Source organism: Podarcis gaigeae (assembly GCF_964106915.1).
Source record: "Podarcis gaigeae genome assembly, chromosome: 14".
In the NCBI taxonomy this organism is placed as follows: domain Eukaryota; kingdom Metazoa; phylum Chordata; class Lepidosauria; order Squamata; family Lacertidae; genus Podarcis; species Podarcis gaigeae.
In genome coordinates, this window is record NC_139690.1 from 35805534 (window position 1) to 35829224 (window position 23691).

At 47.1% G+C, this 23691-nt stretch overlaps 1 protein-coding gene across 3 annotated transcripts; it reads right to left on the reverse strand.

Annotated features, from left to right (window-relative positions):
• Window positions 1-84: 84 nt before the first annotated feature.
• On the reverse strand, window positions 85-22802 carry LOC310831002 (glucagon receptor-like). Of its 3 annotated transcripts, XM_083710999.1 has the most exons (13): window positions 15368-15571; window positions 14532-14628; window positions 11073-11180; window positions 9637-9758; window positions 9245-9351; window positions 8126-8282; window positions 5939-6098; window positions 5195-5255; window positions 4864-4933; window positions 3872-3960; window positions 3639-3777; window positions 3347-3388; window positions 85-2834 (listed from the first exon to the last, which is right to left on the reverse strand). In XM_083710999.1, the coding sequence occupies exons 1-13, from the start codon at window positions 15440-15442 to the stop codon at window positions 2763-2765; spliced, it is 1299 nt and encodes a 432-aa protein (XP_083567125.1). In that variant the 5' UTR covers window positions 15443-15571; the 3' UTR covers window positions 85-2762. The 3 variants fall into 3 exon arrangements, with proteins under 3 accessions (XP_083567125.1, XP_083567123.1, XP_083567124.1); XM_083710997.1 differs by lacking the exons at window positions 85-2834; window positions 3347-3388; window positions 3639-3777; ... (2 more) ...; window positions 5195-5255; window positions 5939-6098 and adding an exon at window positions 22759-22802 and having other exon boundaries at window positions 7801-8282; window positions 9245-9758; window positions 15368-15500; XM_083710998.1 differs by lacking the exons at window positions 85-2834; window positions 3347-3388; window positions 3639-3777; ... (2 more) ...; window positions 5195-5255; window positions 5939-6098 and adding an exon at window positions 18390-18474 and having other exon boundaries at window positions 7801-8282; window positions 9245-9758; window positions 15368-15500.
• Window positions 22803-23691: the final 889 nt, after the last annotated feature.

Consider the following 23691-nt stretch of genomic DNA (forward strand, 5'->3'; position numbering starts at 1 on the left):
CTCAAAAAAATAATAATACTATGACACAACTGCTTTTGGAGGTGGTCACACAGAATGGCAACCAACATGAATGTATCTCAGTAATGAAGAAGGCATTTAAAGTTTTATTAGCTTGAAAAACTCTTGGAGTCTTTACAGAAGCCTGCAGTGAAGGGACTGGTGTTGGATTGGAGTCCTCTATTCCATCTTACTTACAGTTGCTGTGCATCGTGTACCCTTTACCTCCAAGAACGGAAGAACCTGCCGAGAAAATGAAAGTTCTGCAACAAGTTCTAGAAGATGCTAAACTTGTGGTGGGGAATAGCTGTGCTTTAGAATCCCTTTGAGCCTCCAGACCTGTAATCCTTCAAATCTTCCACTGCAGCTGTGCAGGGATTAGGTCACAGCAAGATGAACCTGCCTGTGTCTTCTTTGACGCAACCCTGACATCCAAGTCACCCAGCTCTTCTCCGCTGTGCTTCCTTCTCCTTGCCCCAAGGGACATCCCTTTTGCTGGAAATAATTGGCACTGTTTTGAAACATGTGCAGAACAGTTGTCTGTGTGAAACTATCCTTCCCCTTGAGTGTTTCATTTAAAAGAAGTGGCCTACTTAGTCTTAGCAGGCGCAGAACAGATGGGATTCATTTGGCCCTCCAGAAGTTGCTGGACTACAACACCCATCACCCCTGCCCTGCTTACTGGGGCTGATGGGAGTTGTAGTTTAGTAGCACCTGGAGGCTCAAAGGTTTGCTACTCCTGCTGCAGAGCAAGCATTCTCCAAAATGCCAAGAGCTGGATCACCTCCTGCATTCCCCCACCCCCTGCAATAAAACTAAAGGGACACTTGACTTAAATGTTTCGTAGCACTGCCCGTTCCAAAATGCATCTTTTTTGCCGCCTCCAAGGTAGCTCAGTTCATACAGCCTCCTGACACCCCCTTCCTGCTTTCTTCTAGGCTGTTTTTTCCATAGCAATGACTTCTGCAAGTTGCTCGGCATTGTGAATTGGCTGTGTGCAGCAATCCTTATTCTTCCCTGGAGAAGGAGGGGCTACCGTAGCGCCTGCACCCCTCAAAAGTTTTTTGCAGCCAGAGAGAAAGGTCAGTGCTGCAGAGGGAGGGGGCAGTAGCTTCAATTCAATAAGGCACAATTCAGCCCCTCCTCTCAGAGCATGTTCCTATGCCCTCAAAGTTTTCCCCTTCAAAACCCTCCATGGCCTTACACTTCTATGTGCTTTATTTCTTGGCACATTCCTTCCTGTGACCTTTGACCTCGACCTTGCCCCTCTACCCAAAATGACTCGGCCTTTTCGCTTTGGTGGGAGAGAGGCATTTCCAGGCAACCTCCCTTAGGAGAGTCGTCATTTCCTCCTCCTCCCACCGCCAGTCACTGCCCTGTAACAAAGCCAACTCAAAATAATTGCATATTCTTCCCATGCCTCTAAATTCTCCCTTTCCCATGTTGTTCCCTTGCATCTGCGCTGCACGTCAGGCCCCTGGAGCCATGGACCTGTTATTTGCAAAGTGTCATATATGGATAGATGGTAGTATATGAAGAATGACCATCGTCCCGCACGCACTAGGCAGCCAAAGAAAACCTTCAGAGCTGCCCAAAGGGGAAAAGAGGCAGGAGTTGTTGTTTGAGATGCAAAGTGCGTCCACCGCTGGTTGCGTGAAGCCCAAGAAGGTCAGGGTGTACAGGGAAAGTACTCTGAGTTCTCCCGATGTTAACAGTGCGCCTTGCAAAGTGATGCATCAGAAGCTTGTGCTTTTTAATGAGCACAGGGACCTCATGCAGAAGCTGAGCGAAGCACAGTCCTCTCGACTCCCCAGAAATGTCCTCTTTGGAGCCAAACCACTGGGCTCAGCCATAGCTAAGGGGAGCGTTGCAGAGTTCCCACACTGAGTCAGGCTGGCCAATGCCTGGGGGGTCCTCAATGATGTCACTTGAAGGGGTCCTCAATGGGTTTCTTGCTCTGGCATCTTCAGAAACAAAACTGAAGAGGGATCTCAGTGCCTCTGTCTGCAAGGCTATCTTGATCTTGGCCTAGAAGCCTGTAGCCTTCATAGTCGAGAGAGGAGGTCTTCGTTTCTCTGATACAGAATATATCTCTGTGAAAAGCTTGAAGCTTGAAGGTAGATAGCAGCTGCTGAACAATGGGAACAGGTGGTAGAGGACAGTATTAAGGCTCTTGGTGATCTCCTAGGATGGACTGCCATCCTACCAAAGCTGAATCCTGAGTTGGTTTTGAGACGTGGAACACAGGAAGCTCCCTTATCCCAAGTCAAACCATTGCCTCATCTGGTATTGCCTACTCTGGCTGGGCAGTGGCTCTCCAAGATTTCCAATGGGGTCTCATCCTGCCCTATCTGGAGATCCTGGGGATTGAACCTGGACCTTCTCCATCCAAAGCAGATGCTGTACCACAGAGCTAGACACACACACATCCCTCTCTAATTCCTGGAGCTTCAGGATTCCTTCTGCAGCGTTATGCAAACCCTCCATTAGGCTCTTTGGCACTTCCTAATGCCCTTTCATGGCTGGTATATAATCATCCGGGTGCTGTAAGCCAGCAATGTCAATTTCTATGTTTTGCCCAACTGGTAGAAATAACCTCTGCCCCCGGTTTCAGAACGTTGCCTGTGGTCCTCCAACAAAGCTGTGACCATCACCACCACCATTGCCCCAAGCACTCTGTGGCCATCTGAGAATGCCAGGTGCAGCATCATAGAACAGAGCATCAATCGCTGTCTTAAGGAGCTCTTGGCGTCCCCAATTTCCTCTTACTGGGTGCAGCAGAGGGCAGGGTGGTCCAGTTTCCAAAGCTGCCACCTCTTCTTCATTTCGGATTTCACCTGGATGAAAAGGAAGCACAAGAACAGCCTCCGGAATCAGACCAGATATACAACTGAGAAACCAAGCAAAAGCCTTCTAAAATGGAATAAAATATTCCCAAAACAGTAACAATTAAAAACATCTAAAAGCTGTTTCAGTTAAAAGCAACTGTGATTCAAAACATCCTTCCATCCAGTGATCTTGGGGTTGCCAGAATCAGTATAATTCAGCCACCAAGTATGCTTGGGTATACAGGAATGTTTTCAAATTCCTTCTGGAAAACTAATAATGATGGGAGACACATACACCTCGCCAGGGAGAGTATTTCACAATCAGGGAACCACCACCAAAAAGGCCCAGTCAGCCCCAACCAGACATCCCTTGGTGATGAGGGCACCAACAGGTCCTCATCTGCCAGTCAGAGGCTCCAATAGGTAAGGCTGATCAGGGATTAGTATGAGCTGTATAAGACTGCATGCCCAAGAATGACTGGATCATCTCAGCCAGGGTGGGCGGTGGGGACATTGCTTACCTCCTTATTTGCAAAGCAATACAAGACAGCAACCAGGAATCCCTGCAGTAGATGAGAGAGAGAGAAGGAAGCATGAGCTTGCAATAGCAAACAGGAACCTATTGGAAAACAGGGCCAAAGCCCGATGGCTTTTGCCAGACAATTTATTTCTGCACACTGCTGCCACATACATTCTCCAACAAACTTTCCCCTTTAGGGTAGAAGTAGGAAATGGGGGGGGGGGGAGCTCAGGAAACAAGTAAGCAACCATGTCAGAAAGCAAGTGATCAAAGCCAGGTGCTCCCAAACTCACCTGGAAGGAGTTGAGGAAGAGAGTGAAGAAGACTTTGATGTAGCGTAGCACTCCTGTAGTTTGTTCGTCTGTGACAAAAATGAAGACTACTTCATGGATCCCAAAGAGAGGGACAAGGGTGAGGGTGGCTTTGGCCAACCTGGAAGGGACAACACCAAACAGGAGATGAAACTTAAGTTCCTGAGTTCAGGACTCGGGCTTTTCTTTGGGGTTTACCTGGTGGACAAACTCACCGCAGTTTGTAGTCTGCATAGCCCTTCTGATTGGCTCGCAGCTTGGCCAGGATCACTTTGAGGATCTGCATGAAGATCAGCAGGTTGATCTGGGAAGACACAGTGGTGAGTTAATCAAAGCTTGGAAGCAACAAGCCCCTTGCTCACAAAAAGATGCTAACAAGAAGATAAGACATTGCAGCTGGGAAGACTGTGCCATGTTCTTTCTTCCCCCTGTAGATTTTGGGGAAGAGCCATAGCTCAGGGGGTAGAGCCTCTGCTTTTCATGCAGAAGGTCCCAGGTTCAATCCCTGGCATCTCCAAGTAGGACTACTAGGAGAGACACCTGCCTGAAACCTTGGGAGAGTTGCTGCCCGTCAGAGTAGACAATACTGAGTTAGTCTGACTTGGTATAAGGCAGCTTCCTGTGTAGCATTTGAATTTGGAGTGAGAGACACAACATATTGCCAAGCTATACTGCTTTGACACAGCTGACAAAGGTGTTGCTCTTCCTGAGTACCAAAAGCCAACCAGACTCCCTACCACCACCACCACCAGAAAGGCACCGTCCTTCCCCTCTCGCCCCATCTCAAGCTAGGCAAGAGGAACAAGGGGGAGGCACTTACTGTTAGTTTCTGTTTGCCACTGAGCAGCTGCTTAGAGTCAAAGGACTCTGTTTACATTCCAGAGACCTTCCAAGCTGTTGGAAGTCCCACGGGAGAAGGGAGACGGATGTGACGTTAGTGGTTTCCTGTTCCTATGTTCCTTTGTTCAATTGCTCTCTGCTCTCACAGAGAGAGGATGTATTTTTCTTTGCTCTCTGAGTAGCTTAGTAATAAAGCATTGCATGTAGCCATAAATCTCATCACTTCTGCTGCTTTGGAAACTCTGCTGAACGAGAATGTGCCTGAGGCCTCATCAAAGGCTCAGGTTGTTAATTATTCGTTGGGGGGGTGATTCTGGAGGGAAATGAGCTTTATCAGGTCGGTCGCAGCAAAGATCCCAACACTTACCACAGATGCTAGCAAAATAGGGATGCGAATAATCCACCAGTAATTCATGTTCTCGTTCAATGCCCAGCACCTGCAGCACAAACAGGGAGGAGATTGGCATTATTCCAGAGGGGTTAATGGAATAGGCAGGAAAACAGCTCTGTGGGAAAGATGGCAAGTAGGGCTGCTCCATCAGCTCCACTGAGAAGCCACAGAAGACTGTGGGAGACATGTCATCTTGTTCAGTCATTGACCTACATCTTCCCCCCCCCCCCCCGTTTGACTGTATAACATAAAATCCCTCCCTGTGCCAATCAGCCCAAATTCCCCATCCCAGCACCACCACACTCACTCTGCATTCTCCTTCAGGTACTTGGCAGCCATCCACGGCACCACAAAAGCCACGGGGGTTCCTGCAAGTCACACAGCAAAAGCTCTGGAAAAAACCAAACACTCACTGGAAGTCGAGAAGCAAGCTAGGTCCACCCTACTGCATTACTGGGTTAAAAGGTAGTGTCTCCACCCCCATGGTTCTGCCCGGACACTGAGGTCCAGTGTTATTATTATTATTATTATTATTTTCCCTTCTTCAGCATCCCAAATCAAGCACCGTACATCAAGGGGTCTTCAGCCCAGCAAAGGTTCATCGATAGCCAAGATGCTGAGCTTCCTATTCCCTGTCTTGACTCAGCCGTTGAGCCCAAATGGGCAAATTGTCAGGTAATGCCATGGCTGCAGCTGGAGTTCCAAAATTAGCACTGCATATAAAATAGTGTCCTTTGCTTAAGTCCACTGCTCAAGATTCGGAATTGTCTCCTCCCCCCCAAAAAATCACAATGGATGAAAAGAAGATAGATTGAAGCTGGGGATAAGAACTGTAGACTGTTCCGTGTGGGACTGGTAGGGCAAAAGGCAGGGAGCTCAACAGTAGGGGGAGCCAGATCCCATGGTAGGGAAAGCCAACTAATGCTAGCTTTGAGCAAGATTATAGGTCCTGAGCGGCTTTTCCTTAAAATAAAACGAAATGTGCTTAACAATGTATTGTGTGCACTGGCCCCAGTAATAGCAAGTGCTTCCCAGCCCAGTTCTTCCTTACCCCAGCCCAAGTACAGGTACAGAGTGTAGTAATTCTTCTCTGAAAACACAGCTCCAATCAGAAGCTTGTACAGGTAGACCGCCTCCGCAAGAAACCAATAATGATTGGCCAGAATACAGTACTGCATCACGACTTGAGCCACTCGACAACCAATCGCAGCCTAGAATAAGAGAGTCAATCAGTGTCTAATAAGAACACTTTCCAGCACTTATGAAAAACATGGAAATAATACAGTAATACACATATTGTTGGCATTTCAATCATCATCGTTATTCCAGTTATTTTTGTCATTTTAATTTTTGCTGTTCTTGTTTCAATGATTGTTATACCTGTTTTTAAAAAAATAAAATTAAGTTTTCCAAAGACACATCAATAAAAATTAGAAGCATTTAAAGCACCTACTTAAAAAGCCAACAAGGAAGGGGGCTTAACTCAGCAGCAACAGAACATCTGCCTTGCATTCAGAAGGTCGAGGTTCAATTTCTGTCATCTCCAGGAAGGGCTAGGAGGGTCCCCTGGCTGAGAGTGCTGGAGAAGGGCTGCCTGTCAGTGTAGACAATACTGAGCTAGATGGACCAATAGTCTGACTCAGTATCACATGGCTTCCTATGTTGTTGGACTAGAATATCCATCATCCTTGACCACTGGCCCTGCAGTCGGGCTGGTGGGAGTTTCAGCCTCACTGTCCAGCTACTATCTTAAGTGGGGCAGGGTTAAAAAAGATGGGGCTTCATTCCCCCCCCCCCAGCACCCCAATCAATAACTTTACGTGAAGAGATTTTCAGCAAAGGTTGCTAGATGCTGAGCTCCATGCTGTCTTCCCTGACTGGAGGAAGAGGAGAGGACAGAGGGTGAAGAAAGAGCTGCGAGCGGAGGTGGGGAACTTCTTCCCATCCTTTGGACCTCCTGGGAAACTCAACAAACCTGCTGTACTTGGAACTGGGTGTGGAGAGTACAGCTGAATGGGACACAGCTTTGGGCAGCCTGTAGAAGCACCATGCCAAGCCCATAAAAGGCAAGTCTAGAGTGAGAGACTAGGGTGCTGTTTCCAGAAGTCTTCTCATTGGGAGACTTTTGTGGGTGAGCTGAGAGTTTGTTTGAACCCTTCATGGGAACCCGGAAGCTGAGCAGGAGGGTTTATCAGAAGGAAAATGAATTGATTACGATTTTTATATATTAGCAACTTTGGATTAATGTAACATTTTTATATGTAGCACTGCATTTTTTTGTAATATTTTGTTTAAGTTGTCTGTTGTTGCTGCAGTTTTTTTGTACACCACTCAGAGATATTTTTTAAAAAATGAATTGGGGGGGGGGGGCAGAGTCCTTTTTGTTGGGGATAATTCAGATGGAAATTCCCAGGTGTCAAGAAAGGTTATTTATGTATGCCAATACTGCAGCTCGTGTTTTGTTAGCCCAAAAATGGAAAATGAGCGAAGTCCCAACTAAAAAAGAATGGCAACTTAAACTGATGGAATATGCGCAGCTTGCAAACCTAACATATAGAATAAAAAAACAAGAAGAACATACGTTTAAAGAAGATTGGGAAATGTTTATTGAATATATGGAGGGAAATTGTGTTTATTTGAAAACATGGACAGTGTTAAGATAAATTCAACGGTGTAAGTTTTGATGGATGTAGTCATGGAATACTGAATGGTTTAGTTTATATAAAATATGCAGTGATTTATGTTATGCAGAATGAACCATGGAAAGAGAAGAAGGGAAGTTATTGCTATTTTAAGGTTGTTTAAATGAATATTCTAAAATGTAAAACAGAAATGTTAATAAAAAATATAGGGGGAAAAGAAAAAAGAAATCAAATACAGTGGTACCTCGGGTTACAGACGCTTCAGGCTACAGACACGTCAGCTTACAGACTCCGCTAAACCAGAAATAGTACCTCAGGTTAAGAACTTTGCTTCAGGATGAGAACAGAAATTGTGCAGCAGCAGCAGTGGGAGGCCCCATTAGCTAAAGTAGTGCTTCAGGTTAAGAACAGTTTCAGGTTAAGAACAGACCTCCAGAACGAATTAAGTTCTTAACTTGAGGTACCACTGTAATCAAATCAAACGTTAAGCCCAAATGAGCAAATTGCTCAGGAGATGCAAAATTTGCCATTGGAATTGAGTGCAATAGTGTTGGTTTCTTTAGGTACATGCGACAGTCCGCAGGAATCATACTTGCCTCGTGGCTCAGCAAGGCCTCCCAGTCGGACACCTGGAACGTCTCCCTTCTCCACATCTGCTCCAGCAATGCATCCTTCACGATCACAGAGATGGCCCGTAGCCCGAAGGAGGCGAAGAGGTTTGCGTGGATGTAGTTCCGGGTGCAGCGAAGCTTCCTGGGGGATGAAAAGGACATTGCACTGGGTACCCAATGTGGGCAAGGTTGGATGCTGTCCACTCGCCGGTGACCCAATAGCTCCGCACTACTCTATAAATGCTTTGAAAACACAAGCCTTTCAACGAAGCTGGTGTAAAACCTATTGATGGTCAGAGCAGCTCAGGAGTGGAACCAATTGCCTAGAGAGGTGGTGGGCCCTCCCTTGCTGGAGATCGTCATGCAGGGGTTCAACTCAAGCCAGGCTGCCAAAGAAGATCCCTGCCCAAAGCAAGACTTGTAAGCTCCTGATCAGAAACTCCCTGGCACATCCAATCCCAGCAGGTCCCTGTTGAACCTAATATGGCTCGTGGGCCAGAGGTTCCCCCATGCCTTGGTGTTGACAGTATCAAGCTGCATGGAGCGGTCTGTCTCAATGCAAAATGCTTCCTACATATCTTAGTCATAGGCTAGATCAGTGGTCAGAAACCTTTTTCAGCTGTGGGCCGGTCCACCGTCCCGCAGACCATGTGATGGGCCAGACTATATTTGGGGGGGGGAATGAAAGAATTCCTATGCCCCACAAATAACCCAGAGATGCATTTTAAATAAAAGGACACATTCTATTCATGTAAAAACATGCCGATTCCTGGACAGTCTGTGGGCCGGATTTAGAAGGCGATTGGGCCACATCCGGCCCACAGGCCTTATGTTGCCTACCCCTGGGCTAGATGGACCCAGTAGAAAAGCAGCTTCCTGTGATCACAGACATTGCTGGACACAGTCCTGTGTATGTTGAAGGGGTCGCTATGTGCCTATCCAAAATTATAGCAGCCAAATGCTGTGGATTTCTCTTCTCTCTCTCTTCCTTGCACACCTCCTGAACCTGTGCAGAACAGACTGCACACTTGAGAGAGAAAGTGAGAGGCAAAGGCGTCCATCACCATCCCACAGGGTCTTTCGCTCTGAGCCAGGATGCAGTACCTGAAGACTGTAAGGATGAGCAGAGCCAAGACCAGGGCCAACAGAGAGAGGGAGTAGCCAACGGTGTAGAGGACCTTGAAGCTGACCATCAGGCGGTAGGATGATTCCTGTACAGGAGAAGAGAAGCCATCAGACAAGCCAAGGCAACCCATTTCCACTCTTTTCTGGACGCATCCAGCCCATTGGGGAAGATGCAACTGGGAGCATCGGAGGGCAGGGAGAGTGGCGCCATCAGGGTAGGCCTTTGGGGCAGAGGTCCGGGCCCCATTCAGCAAAACAAGCAGGAAGGCCCTCAAACACTGCCAGCCAGGCTTGCCATGTTTAGAAGCAAATGACATGTCATTATGAGCTTCATGGAGGGCCAGCAAATCCCAGCAGGCTCCCTTTCTCACCTCTCCAGTGTTGCCATCCACCTCTTCCTTGCACTGGGAATGGTCCCTCCAGAGCTCTGTCCCGTTCAGCATCGCCCAGTGGCCATCAAGCCCACACTTGCGGCTCACCGTACCATGTTTAACTGCGAGTAAAAAGAGGCCAGACATTGTCAAGCTGACATGCTTGGAAATGTCAACGCTTAGCATCACTGTGCAGAACATACATCCACTGAAAGCAAGACTTGCTGGCATGAGCTAAGCTGCAAAACAACATCAAACCTAACATTATGTAACATACATTCAACAAACACACAAAACGTAACCGGCTATGCACAACCGGTTATGTTTTGTGTGTTTGTTGAAGGCATGAGCTAAGCTGCAGGGAGGAAGGGAGACTCCAATCCTCTGAGGGATCATAACAATAGGGCCAAGCAGTAGGACCCAGAGGGAGAGCTGGGCTCCAACCACCCCAGCACAGTGAGTCAGGCACTGTCATTTATATATTCAGAGGTCATAGGGCTACTGTCAAAAAGGACAATCCAGTGTCAGAGCTCCCCTTGTGCATTTTGTAACATCTAGTTCAATTTATCTGGTCCTGACAGTGTGGCTGTTTCTCTACTCCATTATCACTAGCAGTTGTTGGTGTGGGTGGAGAGAAAAAAACTAGTATCATTCATTCATTCATTCATTCATTCATTCATTCATTCATTCATTCATACCCTGTGCATCTGGCTGGGTTTCCCCAGCCACTCTAGGCGGCTTCCAGCAAAATATTAAAATACAATAATTCATCAAATATTAAAAGCTTCCCTAAACAGGGCTGCCTTCAGATTATAGTGATGTCAGGACGCAGGACAAGTTGAACTAGCTATTACAAAGGTGAAAATGAGAACCCCAGCAATGTTTTCAACAGCAGCAGGATGCTACAAAATGGGTTTAATCTGAAACATCAGCACCAAGGACAGCGACTCTTCCCAATTTCCTGCTTGATTTACAGTTGATGCAAAATGATGCCTGCTTTGATTTACAGAACAAAGAGGCAACCTTGCGTCATCCAAATGTTCTGGGACACAACTCCTATAATCTCTGACTGTGGACATTGGACTGATTAAAGCTATAGACCAGAACATCTTGAAGGCCCCTGATTTATTGGTTGGTGTCCTGTGGAGGTAAAAGACAGTGCAAACTTAGTCAACAGGAGTCAAGAATATGGCTTAGTCAACAAGGCAAAGTTGACCTAGTCAACAGGATTTGAGAAGTTGGATAGAAGAAAGAGAAAATAGGGATTTGCAGGACAAGTTGAGAAATCCCAGCATGGAGACCTGCACACATTTTTGGGGATATGGCAGAGAATGTTGTAGATGGAGTGTAAAAGAATTTTAGTGAATCTAAGCCTCAAGCTCCCTGGAATGCCTTGCAGATACTCTCCAAAAGAACCCACCAAGAAACAGCCTTACCTTTCTCATACCAGGGCAAATAAAAAGGGCAGGAGACATTGACGATGGTCCCAGGACTCCCATCTGGCCAGCATGCATACATGTCAAATGTCCGATTGCAAAACAGCCCTGAAAGAGGCAAAAGCAAGTCTGGTTGGGAAGGGCAAAACATAGAAGGGGGTCCAATATATTCAGCACAGCATCCCAGAACACAATGTAAAATGCCTTCTGCATCCTCAGTATATCTGTGGCTGTCACTTCTGAGTTAACTCAGCAAAGAGAACTGGTCCTGGGACAACCCCAGTTTGACCCTTGCCCAAGCCTCCTTAGGCTTTTCTAGACCAATTCTCAGCCACAATCTCCACTGACGACATGGAGTTCCATTGTACATAACACAACTTGTACATCATTCTCCTGAAGCTAAAGGACCCCTTGTGTTTTTTCAGTATTCCTAAGTCCCTAAATTTGGAGCATGCAGAACGACTCCTTGGTGTTCTTTCTTCCGTGGTGCCTTCTCCACAGTGACCCTGGGAGCCAATCCTCCGACACTGACTCACCTCCTTTAAATCGGATTGGCTGCAATCAGCACAAAGGGTCAGAAGACACCTTCTCATTGGCTAAAAAGCTCCCCTTTCATGCTGTTTGTGTGGCTCTGGGACTCTAGAGACAGTGACCCTGCTGCAGAGATCATAACAGGTCTTTGACATCCCCCTTCCCTTCCCATAGTCCATGGCCACTACACCTCTGACTCTGACACCAACAATATTCACTGGGCCATCAGCATTCAGGATTCCCCCCCCCCCCAATAAATATGTTTTTGTCTTACTGCCTGAGCCTCTTGGTACCTCCTTTTCTTGTGTGGATAGGGCCATTCTGGCTATACAAGAATCCTCATTCAGAGAATGAGTTTGAAGTTCATATACAGCACACTGTCTCCAAACTAACAGCAAATGATGGACCTATCCCACTTTGCGGATTTGTCTAACCTCCTTTCAAAGTCATTTCAGTGTGGCAGTCACCACCTTCACAGCAGCAAGTTCCATAAACTAAGTGTTAACGCAACTCAGCAAAAGCATTTGCACACCCATTTTTCAGAAATCAGATCGTAAGCGCATAGCCCTGCAAAATGTAAAGGGGAAGAGAGAGGCAAGTGCCACTCCCTCGAGGTAGCTTTCTTAGCGTTACATGAAATCAGCACATTTTAATTCTATATATTGCTGCCCCTTAAAAAATAATGGGTGGGGTGGGGGTGGAAGTAAAGTATTCAATACATTTACTCCCTCTCCCCATTCTTAAACAATACTGGTGGTTTGAATGGTTTGAATGGTTCCATCCTGTAAAGTCTTCACAGGAAGGCAACTCAGCAGGCCCCTTCCACTCCTTTTGGATGAGAGCCTTAATAGAAATTGGTTCACTCTGCAAAAATCAGCTTCCCAGCAGGAGCAACATCTATAAAAGCAGTTAAATAGAATCTCCAGACCTCTTCCCTACACACACACACACACCCTCACCCTTGCTGTAATCAAAATCAGGGTGCTTAAAGGATGCATCTGTTCTTCAGCGGGCTTTTGGCTTTGCATTTAGCATTGCAAGGAAGGTGCCTGCTGGGAATTGGGGTCCGGGGGGGGGCGCGTGGAGTTTCACTGGATTCCTTATACTGAGAGAACAAGAATCCACCCTGAGCACTGCACTTAGGTAAGTCCCTTTCTTTTGCTAGAATAAAAATATCCTATCCATTTTCACTGCTTTGAGTGAAATATCCTGTCCATTTTCACTGCTTTGAGTGAAAATGGGCACCCCTTCTGGGACTGACATCCCAGGAATTCCTATGGGATGTTTGGAGACTCTTTTGTCCATTGCAGACTAGAGTACAGTGGTACCTCAGGTTACAGACGCTTCAGGTTACAGACTCCGCTAACCCAGAAATAGTACCTTGGGTTAAGAAATTTGCTTCAGGATGAGAACAGAAATCGTGCTCCAGCGGCATGGCAGCAGCAGGAGGCCCCATTAGCTAAAGTGGTGCTTCAGGTTAAGAACAGTTGCAGGTTAAGAACAGACCTCGGGAACAAATTAAGTACTTAACCCGAGGTACCACTGTATTAGGTTGGAGTTATAACTGACTGACAGAAGGAGGTATGGAGAGAGAGAGACAGCTCAGGAAGGTGGAAGAGAAATACAAACCTTGCTAGGGAAGAAAACAGTTGATGTGCCACCTTTATAGCAGGTGCCCAGTTAAAATAATTTGCAGCACATCTACTCAGAAGTCAGTCCCACCAATTTCAATGGACCTCACTGCTAGGCAAGGGTGTGTATAGAATTGCAGCTATGCTATGCAATTCCATGCATGTTTACTCAGAAGTAAGACTTGGTATGTTCAATGGTACCCATGATAATGCAGACGTTAAGCTGCAATCCTATACACTTACCTGGGATTAGGTCCCATTGAACTCCAAGGGACTTACTTCTAAGTAGGCATGTATAGGGCTGTATAGTTAGCCTCTTTGGCAGGCCTACCTGTGATTGGAGGAAAGAAAAGAGAGGGGGAGAAAGTAGGTGGCCCCAACCAATCAGTGCAGGGAAAATGCATCTCAAGGTGTACCTGATATGAACCAATGTCATATTTAGCAGCAGCAAAACAACAGATGATATGAAAATATTTGTACCGAGAACTGGCTAATAAACTGCTGCATAAGGTATAAATAATAGGTGTCTCCAAAAAACTTGAATATCATTTTTCACCCAGCGGTGGTCAGGTAAAGCCCACTCAGGGTCCCTGTTTTATTCACCATTTATTCACTATTCACCATTTTTGCTGCATTTTCTAGTGCATCTCTTCTATCATGGAACTTGAAGGGGATAAGGCCATAGCTCAGTGGTAGAGCATTTGACTTGCATGCAGAAGGTCCCAGGTTCAATCCCCAACAACTCCAGATACAGCAGGGAATGTCCTCTTGTCTGAAGACCTGGAAAGCTGTAGACAAATACTGAACTAGATGGACCTGTGTGTCTGACTTCATACAAGGTGATGATGCTCCGTGATCCTTAGAGGCCCCTTTGAAGGCTCAAAGGGGGTTTAAGGCAGTCTCATTGACCTCACTTCAGCAAGGCGGCTGAGTCTCCTGCCTTCAGACCATGTGGAGGAATAGTAGAAGCCTATCACTTTTCAGGATTTCCTCTTCTGCACCATTCTTCTCTAGTCCAATCCTTTAGCAACGTAGGAATCTTTTTCCCAACATGGGGCTCGAACCCTTGACCATGAGTCTAATGCTCTACCCAATTGAGCTATCCACAAGCTCTGGGCTTCTGTAGGAGGAAGGTGGAGTATCTAAGAACAAGTATTGCTCTAATATTTTTATGCAAACTGCTTTGTGAGGTTTGCCCGAGAAGCAATATGTAAATATCTGAAATAAATAAAGAGGTGCAGATTTTCCCAGTGCAATTGCCACTTTAAAATCAGCCACAAAGGAAACAGCTCCTTACCTGAAGGGTAAGGATCACTTGCTATCTTCTTCAAGCACTCATCTTTATACCTCATCCATTGTTCAAATGTCTTCTCCAGAACTTTTGGGCTGCAGCCCTGCAAAAATAAAACACTCTGTTGAGACTCAGGGCAAAGGAACTGCTAAAGGCCACCTTGACTCCTAGGCAGATAGTATGAGAATGGCCCAGGACAGCACGGCACCTCCTCCCTGGGGCCACCATAGTCCATCTGCACCTCCTGACTGAACACAGTGAGGACTAGAAACCTGCAGTTTTGCATTAGACAAAAGTCTCAGAAAGCTGCACTGTGCACTCAGTACCACACTGTGTTCCCTACTGGTGTGGGTGGACTCACAGCATTGCAAGGGAGGGTGAGGAGTCCAAAATCCATTCACTGGACCTCTTGCACTGTTGTTTTTTGGTGGTCCTGCACAATGCACCATTTCCCTCTTATCTACGCCTTCTATCCAGGGGAAGGGAGGCATGTTCCCACCCTGCAACTGGAAACATCTCCCAAGAGAGATACACTACTATGATTTCTGGTAGGTACTCAGCAGGGTTGCCAGTACTTAGTCTGGAATTGCTTGACCTTTGCCTCTTTGGACCTCTAGGGAAAGAGGTAAAATCTCAGGGAAAGGGAACTGAAATATACTTGGAGTTGAGGGTGCCTTCCAACTCTACAATTCTATGATTCTATGATGTTAGGAGGCCTGCCAAACCTAGCCCACAGCACCTGGCTTTGAGCAGGAAGACACTGTCCGTGAGACAAAAGGTACCCTCCAACATCAAGGCCTGCATGAGTAAAGATGATGAACTGGCTGGCTTGAAACTCTTACCTCCAGAAAGATCAGGCTCATCCAAGGGAGGCAAATCAATTTAGTCATGGACCAAGGAGAATATGCATCCCTCATAGTTAGCTTTGCTCCTTGGCACGGGGATCACAGCCAAAAGATGGTCCCTTCAAAGCCCCTGAGAGAAAGAGAGAAGAACGTGGCAGGAAAACAGGTTTAGAGACACTTTTGGAGAACTTTTTTCTAGGATATTCCAGACAGTCAGCAAAGATGGATGAACTATCCTGTCTCAAAGAATGCTACAGAAACACTTGCCTCTTCCCATTACTATTTCCCAGCTGGTTGAAACTTCCTTCCTTTTATTTAACCACAACATTATTGAAATAATTAAACATGAAGGGGGGAAATAGATCCAGACAGAAAAATGAGAAGTTTTGACGACAGCAAACAGCAGGCACCAAACCTAAGTACCTAATTAAATCATTACAATTATTATTATTATTATCATCATCATCATCAATATTATTATTATTATTACACTATACCTGGAGGTCTCACTTTTTTGTATTTGATTTTCAGCTCAAAGATACTTGGATCTAACATCTGCTCAAGGATAGCTACAGATGGAAAGCCCTAGTTCCTCTGCAGGGAGAGGTCTGACTCACACTCATGCAGCGGTGTATGTGTGTGTGTGAGCTGAGATTATGCCCAAGTACGGAAAAAGAGCAGGCGGAATGAGCCAGCAGCAGGCTGGTGGGTATGGAGTGGCAAGCTTCATCTTCCTTAGTTTTCTGTCCCATTTGGGGGCTGGGAATCTCTGGGCTTCTGTACCTGGCCCATGGGATTCTCCCCAGACCCTGCAGTACACCCACTTTAAGTGGATTTGCCTGGCTGGAATGTGTTCTAAACTATGATGACGCCTCTTGCTTGCCTGGACAGATGGAGGATAAAGCGGGGGTACAAACCTCTGGTTTTTTGCATGCAGTGGCGTAGCGTGGGTTGTCAGCACCCGGGGCAAGGCGAGTAATTTGCGCCCCCTAACCCGTGGATTTGCGCCCCCTAACCCTAACCCCCAGATGTTGCGCCCGGTGCAGCCGGCCCCCCCTGCACCCCCCACACTACGCCACTGCATGGCTGGAATGCAACCAATGGCAAAATGGTAAGTCACGCCTGTTGCTCCACCCACTTTTTGCCTCCAGCCCCGCCCACCACTGGCATGTAGCCCTGGGGAAGCTTGCCTGGCAGGGAATGTGGACCTTGGACCAGAGAAAGTTCCCCACCCTGCATTATATACACAATCCTACTCCCTCTCTCTCTAATGCTTTATTGGTTTCAAAACTGTGTAACAGAAATAATAGATTATAACAACAAAATAAAGATAAACATTCATTCGTTCTTTGATTGCTGCTTGTTTTGTACCTCATTCTATACTTCAATTTAACATGACCTCTGATCTTCCCATTATGTTCCCGAGTTAGATTCCTTGGATACACATTTGACTTTATTTTCTCCCTATTATATAACTTGTTTTTGGTTTTTCCAAAACTGTCCTATTCACACGCAGAAACTCAGTTGATACCTGCCAATGGATTGATATTTTGACAATGTTCTTTTACATAGACTCTCCCTATATATCTGGTAAATTTTTCATCTGTAACATCTCATAGCCTTGCTGATATTCTCACAAATTGTGCATACTCTCTTAATGATTTTGCCAGTCTGATTTGGATGGGATAGTTTCTCCCTTCCAACCTTTTGCAATTAAAATTCTGGCAGCAACTGTAACATACGTAAAGATTCTCTTGAACTTTTTGGGAATTTCATTACCCATAATTCCTAGCAGGAAGGCTTCAGGTTTTTGGGGGGAAAGAGCATTTAAACATTTTCTTAAATTCGTTGTAAATCATTTCCCAAAATGTCTGACAATCCTACCCTATCTCAATTTCTTCTCTGTTCAGTGGTCAGGGATCAAACAATCCACATACCATGCATGGCTGCTGTATCCAGCATTTTAGGGCGCCAGGGAAAGATGCTTTTGTTCACCCAGGTGTGTAGCTTTTAGTTGGGACCATATGTTATGATGCTACCTTAGCCTGTATTGGTATCCATCTTTCTAGATATAGGGTAGCATCTCTCCTTTCTATGCTATTGCAGGATGAGCACTTTCAGCCAATAACACACTTCTAACTTTTCGATGTATTTTAAATTGCATATTGTGTTTACCTTTATAATCGTAAGTCACTATGAGACATTTTATGCCAGGCATAGGCAAACTCAGCCCTCCAGATGTTTTGGGACTACAGTTCCCATCATCTCTGACCACTTGTCCTGTTAGCTAGGGATCATGGGAGTTGTAGTCCCAAAACATCTGGAGGGCCGAGTTTGCCTATGCCTGTTTTATGCAGTAATCCACAAATAGATGCAATAAATAATCATTTGCTCTTATGACCTGTCGACTAAAGCTGTGCGCACGCTCTTGTTTGCTCAGTATCCTGTGCCAGGATCTCACCACCAGATCACAAAGCGGCTCGCACACCAAGTTAGCTATAATCCATACCTATCCTGTCATTTCTTAGGGAGGAAAAACACATCTTGATGAGTTTCCCCTGAAACCATCTTTAATCCGAATTGAAGGGAAGTAATGACCTCGCTGCATTTTAAGCCGTTCATGTGCGCACACACCCCAAAGTCATCCAGGTGGTTTGCAAACACATTAAAAATAGGATTTGAATATGAAAATTAAACGTGGTACAAAACAGCTACTTACAATGCAAACCGGCACAGAGATGCCTAAAAGGTAACATCAAAACAAGCCTCCAGAAATTGGAAATTGCTGGATTAAAGGAAAGGAGTGAAAAAGCACTTGCAGCCCCAACACAGAAGCAAAGATCTTGTCTTGATGGGTATCTTATCTCTGGCTCCAGTGTCATTTGCGCAGCACAAACCGAAGTTATCGCCTGCTGGAATCTCATGAAGCATTATATAAAAACTAATCCCTCGGGAGAGGCATAATCGTGTAACAGCACCACATAGGCTGATTTGCATCCACAGCTCAACAGATACTGACCTGCTAGGAGAATGTCAGTAGTTCACACGCAGCAGCGAGAGCAGCCTGAGCTGGAGGATGCTCTGAGTGGCATTTTAAGCATGTGCTCAGATGATCCCAGTCAGGACCGGCCTCCATCTGTTTATTCATATGATAGAAATAGCAGAAACTGCACTGGCCACAGCTGCAGGACATGCTGGTGTGTACCAAGCAGGCTACACAGGTACAAAAGACACAGGTACAAAAGACGCCAAGTCAGACTCTTGCTCCATCTAGATTAGTATCAGATGGATACTCCTGGGTTTAAGACTGGGGTCTCTTTCGGCTCCAATAGGGATTGAACCTGGGACCTTCTGGAGGCAGAGCAGATGCTCTAAGCCCAGTGCCCTGCATTTTCTCCCAGTCAAGTTTTCCTCTTACTGGAACCACACACTTCCTGCTGCTACAACTGCTCCTTTCAGAAAAAAATAAAGAAATCTCAAGTTCTAAACAGTGAATGAACCATGTGAATGGAAGCCAGTTCTCCAGAAACAAGCAGTGGTCCCCAATTCATTCATGGCTGGTTCCGCCTCCAGATCGTAAGGAAAATAACAGGGAGCAAATACTGCAGAGCAGGAGATGGGAACCTGCAGTACTGCAGTATTACTAGACTATGGGCACATCTGCACGACACATTTAAAGCATGTGGCTTATTCTTAAATAATAAAAATAACAATGAGAACTTTTGATTGTTAAGGGTACTGGGAATTGTACCTATGTGAGGGGTTAGCTACAGTTCCCAGCAGTCGAGGTCAGGCAGTTTGAGGGGCTGGGGCACTGCCAGTTTAATATCCTTCTTCCCTCCTGTTCAGTTTCTTATTTATTTCTTTTAAAAGCATTTTCATCCTGCTCTTTGGCTAAAGAAAGGCTCCCAGAGCCACAGCTTCAGTTATCATTAATAAGAAGGTTCCTGTGGCATAACCAGTCTAATTAATGCCCGAAGGGGTTAATACCATAGAGTAAGCTGTCCTGCCAGGCTTAGCTATGTCACTTCTCCTACCTCAGGAGGAAATAGGTAATCAAACCTATTGTCCCCACACACCCTGTAGTCTACCTGGGAAGCTCAGCATGAGAACAGGAGCTTTTCTCAAGAAGCTGAGAGATACCGATGGATTGTGGCTAACATCGTGCATCCTTGGCTCCCAACTGGGAGCATGTTGGGGCCAGCATAACTGCTAATGCGTGCACAAGCCTTGAAGTGAAAGCATCCCCAAAGATGCCATTGTCAAGATGCTGGAGTTTGAACCTTTGGCATGGCAAATGTGGGGGCTCTTCACGCACCTGCCATCTGCCCTGCCAGCAAAACCGCCCCTGGACTTGCAGCCACGGGTGACCTAAGAACAAACTGAAAGAGCATCAGTACAAAGCTGTACTTGTTCCAGGTTCCTGGAAATGGAACTCCATTGCAGTGGCATTCTGCAAAGAAATGGCCAGGGGCTGCATGTCGGAAACGTTTAATGAGGCTGCAAGCGTAATAGAAATGTACCTCTGTTAGAGTTAAACAAAGCATCAACAAGGAAAGAGGCAGGGGAACCAGTTTCCTCTCTTTTCCTTAAGAAGTGTAGGTTCTTCCCCACAACTATGGGTAGAGAGAAAGGAGTGTGTGGTTGCCATGCACCAGAGGCATAGTATTTTGGGAGGGGCCTGGGCAGTGCTCCCCATCCACTCCTTTCTGACCACTCTTTCTCAGGATCTGACAACTCAACAGTTCTTAGGAACAGGGCATCTGTTGATGTAGACCTGAGCTAGTGGAACCTCTGGTCCTACAGATGTTGGAGTACAACTCCCATCATCCCTGATCCCTGCAACCTCTGGAAGGAAGAAGAAGAAGAAAAAAAAGAAGAAGAAGAAGAGGAGGAGGAGGAGGAGTTGGATTTGATATCCCGCTTTATCACTACCCTAAGGAGTCTCAAAGTGGCTAACATTCTCCTTTCCCTTCCTCCCCCACAACAAACACTCTGTGAGGTGAGTGGGGCTGAGAGACTTCAGAGAAGTGTGACTAGCCCAAGGTCACCCAGCAGCTGCATGTGGAGGAGCGGAGACGCGAACCCAGTTCCCCAGATTACGACTCTACCGCTCTTAACCACTACACCACACTGGCCCTCTTCCCCAGCTTCCCCAGGTACCAGCTTCTCCATCCCTGACACAAAAAAGTGAAATAGCCATATGTGTTAAGTGTGCCTGCCAAACACAGTATGGTGTAGTGGTTAGAGGGTTGGGCTAGGATCCAGGAGACCAGGGTTCAAATCTCCACTCAGCCATAAAGCTCACAGGATGATCTTGGGCCAGCCGCTATCTTTCAGCCTAAACTACCTTGGCAGGGTTGTTGTGAAGATAAAATGGGAAGAGAATAATGTATGCCATCTTGAGCTCCTTGAAGGAAAGATGAGATATAGGAATAATAATAATAATAATAATAATAATAATAATAATAATAATAATAAATGCTGCTCCTTCCAAAAGAGAGATGGGCACATAATCCAGCAAAAATTATCCTGGCTAAACTGCAATCCCATTCCCATTTACTTGGGAGTTAAGTCGGAGTGAACCTGGTGGGGCTTGCTTCTGAATAAACATAGAATCATAGAATGGTAGAGGTGGAAGGGACCACAAGGGTCATCTAGACCAACCCCCTGCAATGCAGGAATCTTTCACCCAACATGAGGTTCAAACCCACAACCCTGAGATTTAGAGTCTCGTTCTCTACAGACTGAGCTATCCCTCAGTGAAGAGCATCATGCTGTAAAACCCATGACAAACAGCTTGATCCTATGCAGGCTTACTCAGAAGGAAATCTCACAAAGTTTAATGAGATTTTGTTGTTTACAGCAGGGGTGTAGAACCTGTGGCCTTGCAGATGCTGCTGGACTCAAACTCCCACAGGTCCTGGCCAACAACATCTGGAGAGATCCTCATCCCTGGTCTACAGGATCACAGCCTACATCCTCTACCATTGCTTTCAGCAGGATTTGCAGTGCACACCTAGGCAGGTTTACGCAGAATTAATTTACCCAGAACTTACGCCCTGGTTAATATGCTTAGGACTGCCACCCAAGTCAGGGAATGTGCTCAATAGCAATTAAATTAATGCTACTGCGATCGATATTATTAAGTATGCAACATCTGTGTGCCATTGGATAGCACAACCACAACGAAGCTGCACATACAGACTCTCTCCTTTAAGGAAAAAGCGTGGGGGAGTCTGGACAAAGGTACGGTCTTTCACAAAACTAACGTAATTCTGCCTGGAATGGTGGTGTGATAAATTCCAAAATCTTTTGTCAAATGCCAGGCGTGAGGGAGCAGCTGCCTTTACTGTCTCGTGGCACCTTGAAGGCTGATTGGTCGAGCATTTGCTTTGCATGCAGAAGGTCCTGAGTTCGGATCCCCGGCATCTCTCGGTTAGGGCTGGGGAGTCCTGAAACTCTGGAGGCTGCTGCTGCCAATCAGTGTAGGCACCACTGAGCTAAATGGACCAAGGATGCGGCTCAGTCTAAGGCAGCTTCCTAGATTCCTCAAACCAGCGTCGAGCTTTTCCTGTCTGCTTGATCCGCAGCAAACTCTGATCCACGATGGTCGAGGCGCCCCATGCAACTTACGGAGGAGGCTGCAGTACTCTGCTCACGTGGATGCAAGCCCTATTGAGCAAATAGGGCTTGCTTCTGAGTAAACATGTAGGCTTGCGCGATAGGAGCACCCTGCCCACCCCCGAAATTGATAACCAATACAACTGGGGAGTCGGGTGACATTGACCCCGGTGCAAGGAGATGTAGGTTCAACACACACACACAGCCTCCGGTCCCCTTCCACAGTCCTTACTTCCAGCCACGATCCTGCGAAGACGACCACGTTTCGAGGCTGGGGAGCCCTCCCCTCGCTCAAAATTAACTCCTGCGCACCCGAGAGGTGGTCTTCCTCCTATCTTTTAGGATCTACAGGCGGCACGGCTGGGGGGCGGGGGGACGACGACGACGCACAGATAAATAAGGGGAACCTGCATGCCTTCTCCCCAACCCCCACGACAAGTCTCTTACCCCGCCCCCACATCTCATCTTTTTCTCTTAGAAATCTCAACAGTGGAACAAAACTCTCCTCTTTAAACAAAACGCCCCGTGCCCTCTCTGTGCTTTATAACGCCGAGCCTACCTCTCAGGGTTGTTGTGGGCAGGAAACGGGGGTGGGGGTGGGGGTCAAACCTTGCGCGCGTCCTTCAGCTCTTGGGGCGCAAGCGGGGAGAGAGAACTCATCCGTCGAGGAATACAAAGAAATTATTCGCAATCCCCTTCTCCGCCGCCTCTTTCTTGCGAAGCAGGCGAAGCAGGCACACCCCTCCGTCGGATGCGCGCCTCACCTGGCCGGGCGACTTTTCCTCGACTAGAGGAGCCTCTTTCTCCTCCTCCTTCGCCGCCGCCGCCGCCGCTGGATCCAGGCAGGCGGGCGCTCCCTCCAGGCTCCCGCAGCCCGATGGAGAGGCTGGACTTGGATTTGGTTTCCTCGCCCCGACGGAGGGGCAGCTGCTGCTGCTGCTGCTCTGGACGCCGCCTGCTCCTCTCCGGCGCGCTTCTGCGTCCCGTCCCCTCGACGGAGGAGCCTTGCCTCGTCTCTCCCAGCCAGACTCCGCCCTCTCCGCCGCGCGTGGCTCCCCGGACGAAGTCGAGAGAAAAGTGTCAATGGAATGGAGAGGGAGGAGTATTTCTCTAAAGCCCCCAACTCCCACCCCCGCGCTCTTTCGTGCTGCCAGAGTGGTGGAGACGACGTGCCAAGGAGGGGGCAGACCAGCCCCATGGCTATCCCTCTGCACCAGACCAGTGGAGATCGGTTTATTGGGGTGAATGGAGCACTGCACCCACTAACCACAGGCTGCCCTCAGCCAGCCCCTACCTGCCTGTCTATGGGCGTAGCTGGGGGGGCAGGGAGGGGCAGCTGCCCCCCAATCAATACAATTCAGTAAAAATCCATAGAAAACTGAGGTTCTGTTCCCCCTAACAAAAGGCCTGCCCCCTTAACAAAAGGTCTGCCCCCCCCAATTCTAGCTACTATGCCCATGTGCCTGCCCCTTGCTTGCATCCAGCCAAGTAGGTAGAAGTGACTGAGCATGCTCTGAGCAGCCGGGCAAGGCCACCTCGGTGGAAAAATCTGGTTGCTGGCATAGGCCATTTGGCTGGCAAAGCTATTCGAAGTGTGAGCAGAGCAGGGGCTTGGAGGGAAGAAAGATGGAGAGAGCAGGGAAGACTTGCAGGAAGAGGGGAAAGGAAGGAAGAGAGGAAGGAGGTAGAATGGAAAG

Excerpts from the sequence above, each read along its gene's own strand:
- LOC310831002 (XM_083710999.1), bottom strand. The coding sequence starts at position 15,442 with ATGAGGGATGCATATTCTCCTTGGTCCATGACTAAATTGATTTGCCTC. Across the intron at positions 8,283-9,244 it reads CTCATCCTTACAGTCTTCAG|GAAGCTTCGCTGCACCCGGA; the intron begins GTACTGCATCCT and ends TTCATCCCCCAG. Across the intron at positions 5,256-5,938 it reads GTACCTGTACTTGGGCTGGG|GAACCCCCGTGGCTTTTGTG; the intron begins GTAAGGAAGAAC and ends TGTGACTTGCAG.